We start from the raw sequence: 16,654 nt of genomic DNA, 5'->3' as shown, positions 1-16,654 counted from the left end.
TGACAGCAGCCCTGGGTCACAGAGACCTGGGCGGGGCACGGGTGACAGCAGCCTGGGTCACAGAGACCTGGGTCTCAGAGAACCGGGCGGGGCACGGGTGACAGCAGCCCTGGGTCTCAGAGAACCGGGCGGGGCACGGGTGACAGCAGCCCTGGGTCACAGAGAACCGGGCGGGGCACGGGTGACAGCAGCCTGGGTCTCAGAGACCCGGGCGGGGCACGGGTGACAGCAGCCTGGGTCTCAGAGACCCGGGCGGGGCACGGGTGACAGCAGCCCTGGGTCTCAGAGAACCGGGCGGGGCACGGGTGACAGCAGCCCTGGGTCACAGAGACCCGGGCGGGGCACGGGTGACAGCAGCCCTGGGTCACAGAGAACCGGGCGGGGCACGGGTGACAGCAGCCCTGGGTCTCAGAGAACCGGGCGGGGCACGGGTGACAGCAGCCTGGGTCACAGAGACCCGGGCGGGGCACGGGTGACAGCAGCCCTGGGTCTCAGATAACCGGGCGGGGCACGGGTGACAGCAGCCCTGGGTCACAGAGACCCGGGCGGGGCACGGGTGACAGCAGCCCTGGGTCACAGAGACCCAGGCGGGGCACGGGTGACAGCAGCCTGGGTCACAGAGAACCGGGCGGGGCACGGGTGACAGCAGCCCTGGGTCACAGAGAACCGGGCGGGGCACGGGTGACAGCAGCCCTGGGTCTCAGAGAACCGGGCGGGGCACGGGTGACAGCAGCCTGGGTCTCAGAGACCCAGGCGGGGCACGGGTGACAGCAGCCTGGGTCTCAGAGAACCGGGCGGGGCACGGGTGACAGCAGCCTGGGTCAGAGAGACCCGGGCGGGGCACGGGTGACAGCAGCCTGGGTCTCAGAGACCCGGGCGGGGCACGGGTGACAGCAGCCTGGGTCTCAGAGAACCGGGCGGGGCACGGGTGACAGCAGCCTGGGTCTCAGAGAACCGGGCGGGGCACGGGTGACAGCAGCCTGGGTCAGAGAGACCCGGGCGGGGCACGGGTGACAGCAGCCTGGGTCTCAGAGACCCGGGTGGGGCACGGGTGACAGCAGCCTGGGTCTCAGAGAACCGGGCGGGGCACGGGTGACAGCAGCCTGGGTCTCAGAGAACCGGGCGGGGCACGGGTGACAGCAGCCTGGGTCAGAGAGACCCGGGCGGGGCACGGGTGACAGCAGCCTGGGTCTCAGAGAACCGGGCGGGGCACGGGTGACAGCAGCCTGGGTCTCAGAGAACCAGGCGGGGCACGGGTGACAGCAGCCTGGGTCACAGAGAACCGGGCAGGGCACGGGCGGGGCAGACGGCGGGTGAGGCCACAGCTCTGACGAAGCAACACATCACTCCAGGCTGACACCACCGGAGTTCAGCCGGATCCACAATGACACAATCAACCCAGGCACCAGTGAGAGCCGGACTTGGAACGCACACAGACACACAAGGCAGGGCACCACCTCCAGCAGAGCGGGCTGCCGACAGCGCAGGGTTAGGCCGTCTCCCATGCCAGTGCTGGAACAGATTCATGGCAGGGGTGGGGTTGGGCACGAAGTTTCCAGGAGGCTCCCTGCCCCCGGCCCCCTGCACAGACATCACCCAGTGCACACTGCCGGGGACAGGCCTCTGATCACGGACAAGCTGGCCTGCCACGGCCCAACCAGCGACAGACACCTGAACGAGAAGCCACAAATCCGGGGGGGGGGGTTGTACATGTGAGCATGTGTGCATGCGCGTGTGTGCGTGCGTATAAATACATAGGTGAGCGTGTGTTGCATGCACGCTGCTGCCGGTGGACGTAAGACAATTCCCTGTGAGAGATCCACAACACTTCGGAGCCAGGACCAACAATGTAGAGTGCACACTACGGACGCGGCGGGGGCGCCGGCTCTCTGGAAGGAACATCTGCCCTCCTTGAGGAAAAACCCGTTTGACTGTGAGAAGGCACAGACCTCCGGGCCTGCCGGGACTGGGACCTGGAGAGACAGCCCAGTGCTGAGCATCGCGCAGCCAGGACGGGTTCCGGCCTGCAGCTGAGCCGCTCTCCTCACGGCCAGGACGCTGGCGGAACCAGACAAGGCCGGCTCCACAGTCACAGGCAGTGCCAGACTCAAAGGCCCTTCCCAGCGGCCCGGGGCCCTCGCGGCACAAGGCAGAGCCGCGCTGCACGTGGGGAAGGGAAGGGGAATGGGACGACTGCCACGCACGAGGCATAACGCGCGATATCCCTGAGTGCACGGACCCGCAGAGCTCTGGCTTCACACAGACTGGACAGATGCCGCCCAGGGCGACAGACAGCCTGGGGGGCACACATCTCATCCCAAGAGCCCTGAGCACCCCCGTCCTGGTACAGTACACTGACCCCTCTGCGGTGCCTAAAAAAAAACCCCCAAGCAACCAGCAGGTTCCCCAAGCACAAGCAGCTCCAGACAAAGAGCAGCTCCCGCCCCTCCACTTCCGCGTCCCCATCCCGGGTGCGTGAGCCGCGTGCGTCCCCAGGCGCACCTCCCCTCCCCTCTGCCCGGGGCACCTGCTCAGGAGACTGAGCCCAGGCCTCCCAGCTGCCCTCTCTCCTGCAGGACCCTGCTACCAGGGCCCTCGAAAGGGACAGAAGAAGCCCCAAGACCCAGGGGCGTACCCCGAGCCTGGGCTCGCGCAGGCCACTCACCGTGGGTGATGTTTAACTCGTTGCCGATGGCTAAGCTCCAGACCTTGCCTCGCACACTCGGAGGGATTCCCTGCCACCACAGATCCCGAACCTTCCTGGAGCACCACCTGGACAAAGACGGAGGCGTGAGCCCACGGCTCTGCTCTGCACGAGGAGGACCTGGCTGTCCGTGGGCCTGGCCCCAAGGCCCAGGAGCCAGGGACACGGCTGTGTGAGTCCCAACCTCAGCCCCGTGCGGTGTGCAGCCCAGGGCTCCGGGGAGACCGGATGCACCGTCGCCTTCCCCCGGCAATGACTGTGACGGGCAGAGAACAGTACACAGGGAGCCACACAAAGCAGAGGGCGCAGCGCCCTCCCGGACCAGGGCTCTGAAGGGCCGGCGACAGCCTGAGCACAAGAGGGTGGCAAGGACTGGCTGGGCAGAGCAAGACACGGCCTGGCCTCCCGCGGGCTGTGCAAGTGGCCGCTACGCCACCGCACACAGGTCAGAGCTGCCCAACTCCACTGCAGACGGGACCTCACCGGGAGGGGAGCACGCCCGGCCTGGAGACGGGATGCGTGCAGTGGCCCAGGCTCCCCTGGGGCTTCTGGACGCCACACAGCAGGGCAGCACGGGCTCTCGGCTGCACTCCTGCCTATGCCACCTGTAGCTAGTGCTCTCGGAACCTGCACACCCTGAGACCCGTGAGGAGGCCCCCGCCCCAGGACAGCTGTGAGGGCAACATGAGACGCCGTACCAAAGCCTGTGGCATGCTGCCTGGCACGGTCACACACGCCCGATGGCAGCTGGCGGGCCCAGGACAGTATAGGGTGAACCAGGGACGGGCTCCACCAACAGGCGGGACACAGCCAAGGCCTCAGAGCCTGTACTCTGAAGCAGATCCCGGGAGCACCAGGCCTTTTAGGGATGCCGCCTGGAAGAAGCAGGCTCTGAGAACGGCGCACTTTCCTGGTGGAGACCCCGGCGGGGATGCCCGGCCCCCAGAGGGACAGTAACGACGCCCGTGGTATCGCAGGGGAGCCCCAGCACGCCAACACGCAGGATGAGAGCAGCGGGGCCGTGGCCTCCAAGCTCCCCACCCGCCTCTGTGCACAGGCACGGTGCGGCTGCGCCGACACGGGCCCCATCCATGCCAACACGCGGGCAGAAAAAGAGAGCCCCGGATGCGGGCCACCGCCGGGCTCCGCTGGGTGCACGCTCGGTGCTGACTCCGGGGGGCGCTGTCGGAGTAGAGCTGGTTTCCACCCCGACAACGGGGGTGGGGGGCTCACCCAGAGGATCTCTTCCTGAGGGAAGCGGAGCCTTGAAGAACAAGCAGAAGTTTGCTGTGAGAGGAGGTGCGGGCACAAGCGCTGTAGGCACAGGGCGTGGTGCACACCAAGGCCCTGGGGCTGGGAGGGGGCAGCAGCTACTGGGGGCTCCCTAGGGGGCAGAGGGAGGGCAGGCCACCTCTGCCGGTAGGGTCAGAAGTTCGGATTCTATGCTGAGAGTCACAGGAAGTCCTGACATCTGAGCCTGGCGCGGGTGGGGCAGGGAGAGCAGATGGTGGCGCCGCGGTCAAACCTCACATGGTTTCCCAGTTGGGCAGGACCTCGTTGTTCCAGGTGAGCACGGCGTTCCCAATGCTCTCCTCCACTCTGCATCTCTCCTCCAGCTGCTTCTTCCTCCGCTGGGCCTCCTTCAGCTCTGAAATCACCAGCAGAGACCAGGAAACACCTGTTACCCGGCGTCCACCACGTGCAGGCCAGGCGCAGAGACCGCCACAGGGCGCGCGCGTGGAGCAGCTGTCGCTCCCGCGCTGACTCCCCAGCCCACGGATGTCGGGACGCTCCGGCATCTCGCCCGTCCTTTGGTAAGCTTTGGAAGTGCGACACGCACAGGAAGACACAACGCCCTGAATACAAAACGGGCAAACCCAGGAGAGGACCACCCAGTGGACACACCCTCGAACCCCCTTCCGAAAGGAAGCCCTCTGCTGTCTGAGAGCCTGGGCGACACCCTCAACGGACAAAAGCCACCCTAAGACACGCCCCGTCGGTGTGGACGCCGTGCTCACCACCACACCCTGCATCCCTACGGCACACGTCTCTTCCTCAGTATTCCCTGACCACGACGACGTAGCCACTGTCTACCCAGCATGCACACGGCATTCTGGAGGCCTGACCACACCAGAGGGCATGTGTGGCGAGAGGCAAACGGAGGGGGCGGTGCCCGCGGATTCCAGTCCGCAAGGTGGCAGGAGATGCCCTGGGCCCAGTGCCCACGGGTGCCGGGGTGGCTGTGCTCTGTTAAATGGTGGCAGAACGTACGCTAAGATTTACCATTTTACTACCATAGCAGAGTCACACGGGCGTGCGACCACGGCCCCGTCACCTCCAGGACTTCTCCAGCTCCCCAAGCAGCCACCACCCCACTCGCCGCCTCGATGGGTCTGACAACCCCAGGGACCGCGTCCGAGCGCCTGTCCCTCGGAGGCCGGCTCCTGTCACTCAGCACGATGTCTTGAAGGCCCGCCCCTGTCGTGGCGTCTGTCAGCGTGCCCTTCCTGCGGCCACGTCGCACTGTATGCACACACACTCTGTCGGAGTCACCGTTAAAATATTCTAAATCGTGGAGGTCTTCGGCTGTCCAAGAGATTCTACCGAACCAACCACACCCCCTGCTATAGGACCAAACGTGCACCCAGCACCGTGAGCTCCCCTGGCCTGCTAGTCCAGCTGAGCCAGCCTCCGTCTCCATCTACGGTCAGAGAGCTACCCTGCGTAAGAACGCACAGAAATGGGCAGCAGAAACACGCACGCTCGACGGGAAGTCCCCAATGCCAGAACATCCCCACGCTCATTCAGCTGGGGTCCGGGCTGCACAGGGCGAGGGAGCAACACCCGGGAGCCGGGAGCCGGGAGCTCGTGCGGCCCCGTGGCCGGCCGTGCCCGCGCGGTTACCTCGCTTCTTGGCCTGAACCACCATGGCTTCGTACTGCTGCCGGTGCTTCTGCGCCTCCTCAGCAGGCTTCGCGGGGAGGTTTCTGGAAAGGAAACAAACGAGCTTTCACCATTATAAATATTTAACTAAAGTCACTGAAGGAAAAAGGAAAAAAACCTAAAGCACTGTTACTAACCAACGTAAAGCCGACAGATCAAAAACTAGATTTCTGTAACATCACATAGCTCTGTCCAAGGTATTTTCTTACAAAAGGAAAACAAACACATTTTGTAAAACAAGTGAATTACAACAGTGGTTCAGTTGCAACAGGGAAATGGCCTTTGGGTGTTTTTCCGTCAGACTCTGCTCTGACCACAGGGCATGACTGCCAAGGGTCCTCAGCCAGCCGGAGGCAGGGCGCCCGACAGCGCATACTGCAACACAGACACAGGGGCGTCTCCCAGGCACAAGTTCCATGCTAGCGATGGAGTCTGTCTTAGCATTTTTTTTTTTAAATATATAGCATCTTTAAAATGGCATGCACCTTCAAATCCCATTAAAAATAATAATAATAGAGGGGCCAGTGCTGTGGCGCTGTGGCATAGCAGGTGAAGCCACCCACTGCCTACAGTGCTGGCATCCCATATGGGCGCCAGTTTGAATCTCAGCTGCTCCACTTCCAATCTGGCTCTCTGCTGTGGTCTGGGAAAGCAGCAGAAGATGGCCCAAGTGCTTGGGCCCCTGCACCCACATGGGAGCAGCATGGGAGACCCGGAAGAAGCTCCTGGCTCCTGGCTTTGGATCAGTGCAGCTCCAGCTGTTGGTGGCCATTTGGGGAGTGAACCAGAGGATGGAAGATATCTCTCTGTCTCTCTCTCTGCCTCTGCCTCTCTGTAACTCTGCCTTTCAAATAAATAAATCAACCTTTAAAATAATAATAGAGCGGATGTTCTTTCAGAAGTGTGGGAATTAACGGGAAGGGGCGGAATCCCACAGCCTGTGGCCCCTCAGGCAACGGTGTCTGCGCTGTGGGATGCCGGGAGCCACGGCGCCCTGCTGCAGCCGGGCCCGTCGCCCACAGGCTCCACCTCGCTCTTCAGCACCCCGCTTCGGGAATTCGCTCCCCTACACGGTTCCAAGGGCCCAGAAGCTGCAGGAGACAGAGTTCCTCCCCGGACCACTGGCTCCATTTGCCCCACCAGTGCTAATTTCAGGGACGGCAAGGACGGCCGAGCGTAAGCAGCCGCTGGCTGTCGGCCCCCGTCTTCCTGCCCGTCTCCAAACCAGCTTTCGACAGAAGCTCAACATCGGACACGGGCAAGCTGTGAACGGGGGCGAGGGAGCAGTCTCCCTCCTCCACCAGGGTCACCAGACGGGACCCCCTCGTCGCACAAGTCCAGAGAGACGTGGGGCCCCGCGTCAGCTCCCCACAGCCTGCTCAGTGTGGGCCTCCAGGGCACCAGCTCGACCCCACCTCGGAGAACCGGTTCCAGCGTCGCCAGGAGCGGCGAGCTGCCCTCCCCTGCAGGAGTCACCTAGGCGGCCTCCGGCGCTAGCTTACAGGGGCCAAGCCCGAGTGGAAAACCCTGGTCAGAGCTTCCGCGCTAGATAGGGCACAGTGTTCCAAGCTGGCCATCTAACCCCACCGCGGAACACAGGGAACGGGGAACGGGAGGTGGCTGACTGCCCCCAGGCTCGGCACGCCCTGCCCTTGCCGCCAGGGCTCTGCCGGGACTCACGCTGGTCTGTCTTCCAGGATGAGCGCGGTGGTGGAGAGTGGCTCAAAGTCAAGGTTCTTCCTCACATTCTGCTTTGGGGAGGGCGGCCTGCTAGGTCTTCCAGCCTTGTCTTCATATTCCTAGGACCAAGAAACCAGGCGTAACTCGGGGCTCGGCCAATTCTGGCACCACAAGGTCCTTCCACAGCAAGAGCTGTTTCACAATTTAAGTCCACGACACAGCGAACATCCCCCCGCCACTCAGAAGGAACACGGGTCCCTCCTGTGCAGAGGGCTGTGCGTGGGAATGCGCATCAGAGCGGCCCCGCAAGAACCCACAAACACTGTCTCCGCTCTCCCATCCTCGTCCTGCGTAAAGGTGCGCTGTTCTGACCACGCCCCAGTTAACTGACCACCGTGACGGCCACCGGGAGGCCACCACTGCACACTGTCACGTAAGTATCTCTACATGGGGACGTCAGGGCCCCCTCCATACCCACCTGGTCACCGGCTGGTCCCACAACACAGCCACCAAAGCTGTCACACCTGTGAGACGCATTCCACAGGGCCAGGACAGCCAGGCGGCTGGCGCTCCTAAAACAACGTGTGACCCTTACATCTCTGTGCAACCAGGATCAGAGTGAAGTGTCCCTGGCTCCTGTGTGACCGGGGCAGGGCAGTGTGTGTCCCTGCTCCTGTGTGCCCAGGGGCAGGGCAGTGTGTGTCCTGGCTCCTGTGTGACCGGGGCAGGGCAGTGTGTGTCCTGGCTCATGTGTGACCAGGAAAGGGCAGTGTGTGTCCTGGCTCCTGTGTGACCGGGGCAGGGCAGTGTGTGTCCTGGCTCATGTGTGACCAGGAAAGGGCAGTGTGTGTCCTGGCTCCTGTGTGACCGGGGCAGGGCAGTGTGTGTCCCTGGCTCCTGTGTGACCAGGGGTAGGGCAGTGTGTGTCCCTGGCTCCTGTGTGACCGGGGCAGGGCAGTGTATGTCCTGGCTCCTGTGTGACCGGGGCAGGGCAGTGTGTGTCCCTGGCTCCTGTGTGACCAGGGCAGGGCAGTGTGTGTCCCTGGCTCCTGTGTGCCCAGGGGTAGGGCAGTGTGTGTCCCTGGCTCCTGTGTGACCGGGGCAGGGCAGTGTGTGTCCCTGGCTCCTGTGTGACCAGGGCAGGGCAGTGTGTGTCCCTGGCTCCTGTGTGACCAGGGCAGGGCAGTGTGTGTCCTGGCTCCTGTGTGACCGGGGCAGGGCAGTGTGTGTCCCTGGCTCCTGTGTGACCAGGGGCAGGGCAGTGTGTGTCCCTGGCTCCCTGTGTGCCCAGGGGCAGGGCAGTGTGTGTCCCTGGCTCCCTGTGTGCCCAGGGGCAGGGCAGTGTGTGTCCTGGCTCCCGTGTGCCCAGGGGTAGGGCAGTGTGTGTCCCTGGCTCCTGTGTGCCCAGGGGCAGGGCTAGCATGTGCTCAGTCCTGACCCAGATCAGGACACTCGGCGTGACCTGGATCCGGACTCCAACGTGTGGCCAGGATCGGGGCCCCGTGTGTGACGAGGGGCAGGTACAGGGCGCCCTTAGCTCCCGTGTGTGGCCTGGATCGGGGCCCCGTGTGTGACGAGGGGCAGGTACAGGGCGCCCTTAGCTCCCGTGTGTGGCCTGGATCGGGGCCCCGTGTGTTACGAGGGGCAGGTACAGGGCGCCCTTAGCTCCCGTGTGTGGCCTGGATCTGGGCCCCGTGTGACGAGGGGCAGGTACAGGGCGCCCTTAGCTCCCATGTGTGGCCTGGATCGGGGCCCCGTGTGTGACGAGGGGCAGGCTCAGGGCGCCCTTAGCTCCCGTGTGTGGCCTGGATCTGGGCCCCGTGTGACGAGGGGCAGGTTCAGGACGCCCTTAGCTCCCATGTGTGGCCTGGATCTGGGCCCCGTGTGACGAGGGGCAGGTTCAGGACGCCCTTAGCTCCCATGTGTGGCCTGGATCGGGGCCCCGTGTGTGACGAGGGGCAGGCTCAGGGCGCCCTTAGCTCCCGTGTGTGACGAGGGGCAGGCTCAGGACGCCCTTAGCTCCCGTGTGTGGCCTGGATCGGGGCCCCGTTTTGCCTCAGCTCTCTGCAAAACCAAACAGCAGTGCTTTCTATACGGGAACACAGACAAGGCTTGCAGGACCATGTGGTGGGGAAGACAGGCAAAGGCGGGATGAACCTGGGCTGCAGCAGCCACTCCAGGCAACGGGAGGGGCCCTGCCACGTGGTGGCGGCCACCGGGTGCTACTGTAAAACCCCCTGGCAGGCAACCATGCTCTCACCCAGACAGGCCTACAGAGGCCTCTAAAGAGAACAAGCGATTTCCTCAAGACCCAAGGCTGCGAGAAGGCAGTGCACCAAGACGCAGGTGTGCGGGGAGAAAACAGGCTCACGGGTTCACGGCCTCCGACAGCCGAGCACAGACACCGCCCCCGGCACCGGCCTGCATGCCACAGGGAACGATCCCGAGGCAGGCTGCACTGCGCCGAGAACCAGGACACAGCCCAGGTGCTCCCCGTCTGCCAGGCCTGTGCAGCAAGTCACGGGTCCAGAACAAAGACGCTGGGCCCAAACGGAGCCGGCCCAGAATCCCGACGCGCCTCACGCACACCCTTCCACAGGCAGGGTAACCCGGGCTCAAAGGGAAGTGCCTTGCCCAAGGCAAGGCAGCAGGGGCCGGGCCTGCAGGAGCCCCTCCACTCTGCCACTCTGAGCGGGCCCAGCCCTTTCACCCGTGTTCAGGCATGAGGGTTTGAAGGAAAAGGTCCAGTCCTACAAGGGTTAGGTGTGGCCTCTCGGACCAGACAGGCCACGAGCAAATTCAGGTCAATGATGAGCCGCGACCTTGGGCAAGGTCCTTACGTGGAATCCCTGAGCCTCGCTCCCACAGCTGCAGGATGGCCAACCCAGCCCGGAGGCGGCTGCCAAGGATGGCCAGACGCCCGTAAAGCCGGCACTCTCGGCGCAGGGGCGCTGGGTGGTGCACACCACGGCCTCGCTCCCCCACCAGACTGGAAGCAGCAGCGTGAGCCAGGAAAACCGCTCCAGTGCCACACAGCAACCGGGAGCCCTGCACGGTCCACAGCCGGCAGAGGCACCGAAAGCAGGAGGCAGCCGGGCGAGCGCCTCCAACCAGCCTCTCCCATCAGAGCCTCTCTCTGCGGCTGAGGTCACGCGTCACTCTGTGACGGCCGCAGGGCCAACCACAGCCGCGCGGGCGAGCGAGGAGGCCGGATCGGAGGCCGGGCATTTGCTTCTGCGCCCACAGCATTCGCAGAAGCCACGTGAAGAAAGAACGGAGTGCCTGCGTCGTCCCCGCTCAGTGCAAGCAGAGCTGCAGACCCTGACAGATGAAGTGTGCCGAGTCAGCGAGCAGAGCCACTCCCGCTCGGGGGGCGGGCGTTCGTCCTCGGGGATCGGGGTGCCTGCCTGCGCCCCACACGGCAGCACCTGGGCCGGAGTCCCGCTCTGCTCCCTGCCACCCAGGTGCACCCAGGAGGCAGCGCAAGCACCTGTGACCTGTGACCCTGCCGCACAGGCGGAGGCCGAGACCAAGCTCTGACCCCCGGCCTCGGCCAGGCCCAGCTCTGGCTTTTGCAGAGGGAGCCAGCCGATGGAAAATCTGTCCTCCGGCTTCCAAATGAGCAAAAACTATTTTGTTTGTTTGTTTGTTTTTTGTTTTGTTTTTGACAGGCAGAGTGGATAGTGAGAGAGAGAGACAGAGAGGAAGGTCTTCCTTTTTCCTCCAATGGCCACTGCGGCTGGCGCATCGCGCTGATCCGAAGGCAGGAGCCAGGTGCTTCTCCTGGTCTCCCATGGGGTGCAGGGCCTAAGCACTTGGGCCATCCTCCACCGCACTCCCTGGCCACAGCAGAGAGCTGGCCTGGAAGAGGGGCAACCGGGACAGAATGCAACACCCCAACCGAGACTAGAACCTGGTGTGCCGGCACCGCAAGGCGGAGGATTAGCCTGTTAAGCCACGGCACCGGCCACAAAAACTATTTTGTAACGAACCTGTGTTCCAGTCCCACAGAGCACTGCATGGCTAGAAGAAGAAGTCGCAGGAGGCCCGGCTTGGCCGTACCGGAAACGCCAAGCAAAGCCTCCCCCAGCCCCGCGTGGAGACGGCTACAGGTCCTGCCCGGAATCCGGCTCTGCCGCAGGGACCTACAGGAGCTCACGTCCACGCCGGCCACCCACCTTTGGAACCAAGGGAGAGGAGTGAGCCCTCGCTCCCGGGCTGGGTGCGGGTACGGAACAGCGGTCGGCCGTGCCTGACCAGCACGGGATCAGCACGTGACGAGGCAAGGCCCAGGCTGTGGAAGCAGAGTCCGAGAGCTCCTGCTGTCTCCAGCCTCAGGTCCCTACACTCGCTAAGACCAGCGTGGGGTTCAGCGAGACGACACGCCCACAGCAGCCGGCCGCCAAGCCCCATGGGCACCGCCTCCACCGCAGTCCAACTCAGACCGCAGCAGCCGATCGCCGACGCACGGCCCTGCAGGCGGACGCAGAACCAGATTCTCTGAAGTGCTAGTCGCACACCAGCTTACGTGCTCGCGACAGTGTGACGAGACAAACACAACACTGGAGCGCACCACGAGGAGAGGCTGTTCCAGGCTGCACACTGGGGCTCAGACGGCGTAACGGGTGTCATTTCACAGTTTGCCAGTCACCGCTTTAGACACACAGCCGGTCAAAGTCCCTGCCCGAGCAGTTTACAAAGAACAGTGCCGGCAAAGGCCACACCAAGCCAGCATACCAACAGAAACCCACAGCTAACCAGGGCCAGGCTGCTGACCACCCAGAGAAGGCTCAGGGGGAGCAAAAGCAGGAGCCAGGGTACCTGGGCACAGCCTCGGCGCCCGAAGCAAAGCGCACACACCAGGCACAAAGAAGAGGGGAGGAAGCTCACTCGGGGAGGGACCACGAGATACGTCGGCCCCAGCCCTCCGGGTCTCTCAGCAGAGGCAGGAGCCAGGGCTCGGGGACACACACGGTGCTTGCCCAGGCAGCATCCGGGAAAGCCTCTCACAAAGGGCGCCACCGGCACAGAGACAGGTAAACCCTGGGCAAGAGGCCACGAGGCCGAGCACTCTGGCCGCACCAGGGCAGCTGACCACGGGTCAGCACCAGCACTCTAAGTGAGAGCGATGCCAAGCGGAAGCTCTGACTGGACTTGCGGGTCTCAATATCCAGCTGAGCTGGCCGCCACGAGCCCAGGGGGAGGAGGAGCCGGAAGAGAGACGGGTACGGGGCGTCCACTGCCGTGGCCCCATCGCAGGGCCGAGGGCAAGGAGACGGCAGCACACTCCTCAGGTTCAAAACCATCGGCTCAGAAGGCAGGGAAAAGAGGCCTGCCCCAGCAGATCTGTTTCAGGAGAGACAGGGAGTGATCAGGCTTCTCAAACAATGGGCATTCAGTCCTGGTGCAAAGACAGGAGGCCTCGGCACCGCCACTCGGAAGTGGCCTTCAATCAGGGGTGATCCGGCCAGCAGAGGCCCCGACTCCCTGGAAATCTACTTGGGCTGGGACGAGAAAGGGTCACCAGACAGAGTCTGCTCAAGTCTGACGCCAGCGCCCTCAGTAGCAATGTTAGCTTTCGCAAATAGCTCGGGGGTGGGCTAAGACGCCTGCAGCCCAAGCCGCAGGGCCTGGACTCCACGCCCAGATCCAGCCCCCAACTCCAGCTGGACTGCAGACCCTGGGAGGCAGCGAGTGATGGCTGTGGTAGCTGGGTCCCTGCCTGACCCCGTCCCGGCCATCGTGGGCGCTTGGGGAGCAGCCTGGCAGAGCAGCCGACAGAAGCTCTGTCTGGCTCTCGGGGGGAAGGGAAAACAAGCAGGCGTCTGCTCCAGGGTTAGAGGCGCTGGTTTGGGACACTGACGTCCCACAGCACAGTGCACGGGTCCAAGGCTCTGCTCCCATTGCAGCTTCCAAATGGACACCCTAAGAGGCAGCGGGTAACAGCCCAGGTAGCTGGGTGCCTGCACCCACGGGAGACCCAGAGTGAGCTCTCGGCTCTGGCCCAGCCCAGCCCCCAGCCGATGCCCGCACCTGGAGAAGGAGCCAGCAGACGGCAGGTACCCCCCTCAATAATAATAATAGACAAACAACCCTGAGGATTAGGAGGCAGGCAGGGGTAAAGCCACCAACACGGGCAGGCTCTCCACGTGGACCTGAGACACTGGCGGCTCAGGTCCAGCCGGCAGCGGGCCTGGGTCTGTCCCCGCCAGCCCCCCGCGGGTGCCCTCTTCAGCCTTCCAGACCTGAGTCCCAGCTGTGAGACGTGAGGACGACACAGTAGGAATGAACGCGCCCCCGACAGGGAGCCGCGGCAGGTGCCGGGCCCTGACCCTTCGAACACTCGCTCCGGCAGGCCTGCTCGGAGGAGCTGTGATGCTCCAACCATGGCTGGCTCCACACTTTGCCATCTAACAGACAACTGTCTGGAAGGGGAGCATTTGTGTGGGGAGGGGTGGCCTGCTCAGGTGCCACCGACGTTGCGGCTTGCCAAAGACTGTCCTGGTGCCCACGGAGGCCTGAGCGCGCCACAGCAAAGCCCCGGGAACGCCCAGGGCCCCCTCCGGCTGGAGTCTTCCAGACAGCACCGCCGGCCGCCGGGGAAGCAGTTCCCGGTGGTCACCTCCCTCCCAGGCACCCAGAATTGGCATGCCCGGCGGCGAGCCTGCAGCCGGCCTCCAACGCAGGCTGCCGCAGCCTGGCCAGCGCACCGGGCGCCGGCAGGTGCCGTCCCGTCTCTACAGGGCTGTGGCCGCAGAGCCGGCAAGGCCGCTCTGGCCTCCAGGAGGGCTCGCGGCCCGGGCTGACCCGGCCCTGGACACAGGACACAAGCGCAAGCTGGCGTGAGGCCGGGGTCTCGCAATCCCGCCCCGCACTGGGACACAAAGGAGGCCTGGGAGGGGCGCGCACCACCGGGCCCCTGAAGACACCGGCGGGGGATGCCCGCGCTCGGGCCGCCGCCGCGGACTCACCATGAACGCCGGGGCCTCAGGGGCGCGCAGCCGGCGGCTCCATGTCCCGCGGAGGCCGCCCTACTCCTCCCTGCGCCGACCGCGGCGGGGCAGGCGCGGTGGCTCCGCAGACCGCGCGGGCGGGGCGGGCCGGCAGGCCGCTCAGCTGCGCGCAGATGCAGCGCAGCCGATCCGCGCCCTCGGCCTCGATGCGTCGGGCCTGGCGGCAGCTCAGACCCACACACCGCGCTCCGGCCCTGCCCGGCGGCTCGGACTCAGGTCCGCGCTCCGGCGTCCGGGGCGTCCAGGCTCTCCAGGGCCTGCCAAGTGGGGGTCCCGCCCCGGCCACAGGAGTCCCTAGGCCCCGGGCAGACCTCACGCTGGGAAGCCTGCAGGAGGACAACCCCCGGCCACGCGCGGCACCGAAAGGGTCCACGCAGAAGGGGGCCGCGGTGACCCGGGGCAGGCTGGGCGACGGCGGACAGCTCTCCTCCCGCGCACTGTGGCTGCGCCCTCAAATAGAAATCAGGCTGCGGGCGGCTTCCGGGGGGCGCACGCGGGGTCCGGAGAAGCTTCTGGGGGCGACAGCAGGAGGAGGCCCTCAGCCCTGCGCCCTGGAGGCTGTGCCGGGCCAGGGCCCCGCGGACGTTCCACGCCGGACTCCCAGCGCAGCTCGCAGCGGCCCCCACGGACGGCCGATCTGGGACCCGGGACCTCCACCAGAGCCAGGGACGCATTCCCAGCCCAGGTCCCCTCTGCTCCGCTTCTGCTATGGCCTGGGAGAGCAGGACGGCCCACACGCCGGGCCCCTGCACCGGCAGGATGACGCAGGTGGAGCTCCTGCCTCCTGGCCTGGCCCTGGCCACGGCACCATCTGGGGAGTGAACCAACACAGATCTCTCTGTCTCTCCCTCTAACTCTTTCAAATAAATAAATACATCCTAAAAAAAAAAAAAAAATCCCGTCGGTGGGAAGCTACTTAGAAAGGCAAACCTCTAGAGAGAAGTCCCCGCCCGGAGACGGCAGTGTGGCCCGACTGCTGCCCGGCACCGGAGGCCGTTCTGGCTAAGGATGCTCCAGAACCCGGCTGGGAAGGCGTTCCAGAACTAGGTCACAGTGACAGCCGCGGACGCACCACATCCAGGCAGCAAGCACACGCGAACTCGTCCTGTCCCAACAGAGCCGGCTCTTCAGAAACTGAGAGCTGGATGGAGGCTTTCTTTTCTTCCATATTTTTATTTATTTGAAAGCAAATTAGTTTTACTTCAAATAAATAAAAGCTTTTAAAGGGACAGGCCCTCCCTCCACTGTTCACTTCCCCAGTACAGCCACGTCTTCACCAGGCAGGAGCCAGGAGCCGCCTCCGGGTCTCCCACGTGGGTGCAGAGACCCAAGCCCTTGGGCCACCACTCTGCCTCCCTGGGCGTGCGTTAGCAGGGAGCTGGACGGGGGAGCGGGCAGGCCCACTCCATGCCCAGCGCCCGCATGAATCAGCCATTTTCAAACAACAGAAGAGGGAGGAGAGGTGGATTCAGGCAGAAAGGATCGGGGAAAGCCTTGGGAAGAAAAGCTTCCCGGAATTGAGAGCCACGACAGAAAGGGGTGCTGGGAGAGGGGGTGCTGGCGTGTCTCCCGTGTCTGCAGAGCGCTGTCCCCGCGCCGTGGCTGCTAGGTGAGCACTAGACACTGTCGAGTGACAGCCGACCTGCGGGTTCATGTCTAACCGGAACGGAGCTTTACTGAGTTTGCAGAAACCCAGACAGCAAGCTCACTCTAACTTGTTTGGTTTTTATGCCACGAGCCCAGATCCACGCTGCGCCTGCATTCTGGTATTACCCTCCTGCTACTCGTCTCGTGCGGTGTTCAATCTGCGACCCAAAATCACTTTAAAAAAACAAAAGGTGCCAGCCATGAGGAAGAGGTGAGGAACAGGCAGAACACCTGCTCCGTCCTGAGCGTTTAGGGGCGCACAACGCAGGGTGGACCTGCTGCCCGCCTGGTGCGAGGCCTGGGGTCAAAGTCAGAACACCTGCTCCGTCCTGAGCGTTTAGGGGCGCACAACACAGGGTGGACCTGCTGCCCGCCTGGTGTGAGGCCTGGGGTCACTGTCCCTGCTCCATCCTGAGCGTTTAGGGGCGCACAACGCAGGGTGGACCTGCTGCCCGCCTGGTGCGAGGCCTGGGGTCAAAGTCAGAACACCTGCTCCGTCCTGAGCGTTTAGGGGCGCACAACACAGGGTGGACCTGCTGCCCGCCTGGTGTGAGGCCTGGGGTCACTGTCCCTGCTCCATCCTGAGCGTTTAGGGGCGCACAACGCAGGGTGGACCTGCTGCCCGCCTGGTGCGAGGCCTGGGGTCAAAGTCAGAACACCTGCTCCG

At 64.3% G+C, this 16,654-nt stretch overlaps 1 protein-coding gene across 2 annotated transcripts in view; it reads right to left on the bottom strand.

Annotated features, from left to right (window-relative positions):
• The window catches only part of LOC133775271 (TBC1 domain family member 14), a 213,171-nt gene that overhangs the window by 32,235 nt on the left and 164,282 nt on the right, over positions 1-16,654 (bottom strand). Inside the window, exons 1-5 of one of the 2 annotated variants that reach the window (XM_062213490.1) lie at positions 14,299-14,390; positions 7,328-7,446; positions 5,609-5,691; positions 4,235-4,352; positions 2,666-2,772 (exon numbers count right to left, since the gene is read on the bottom strand). In XM_062213490.1, the coding sequence (XP_062069474.1) occupies positions 2,666-2,772; positions 4,235-4,352; positions 5,609-5,691; positions 7,328-7,446; positions 14,299-14,301 (430 nt within the window). In that variant the 5' untranslated portion in view covers positions 14,302-14,390. Of the gene's footprint in view, positions 1-2,665; positions 2,773-4,234; positions 4,353-5,608; positions 5,692-7,327; positions 7,447-14,298; positions 14,391-16,654 lie in introns of those variants that run through there. The other variant, XM_062213486.1, reaches the window with a different exon arrangement.

This window comes from Lepus europaeus, chromosome 16 (assembly GCF_033115175.1).
Source record: "Lepus europaeus isolate LE1 chromosome 16, mLepTim1.pri, whole genome shotgun sequence".
Lineage (NCBI taxonomy): Eukaryota > Metazoa > Chordata > Mammalia > Lagomorpha > Leporidae > Lepus > Lepus europaeus.
The sequence above is the reverse complement of the archived record's forward strand: the minus strand, read 5'-3'. Positions and strand labels throughout refer to the sequence as shown.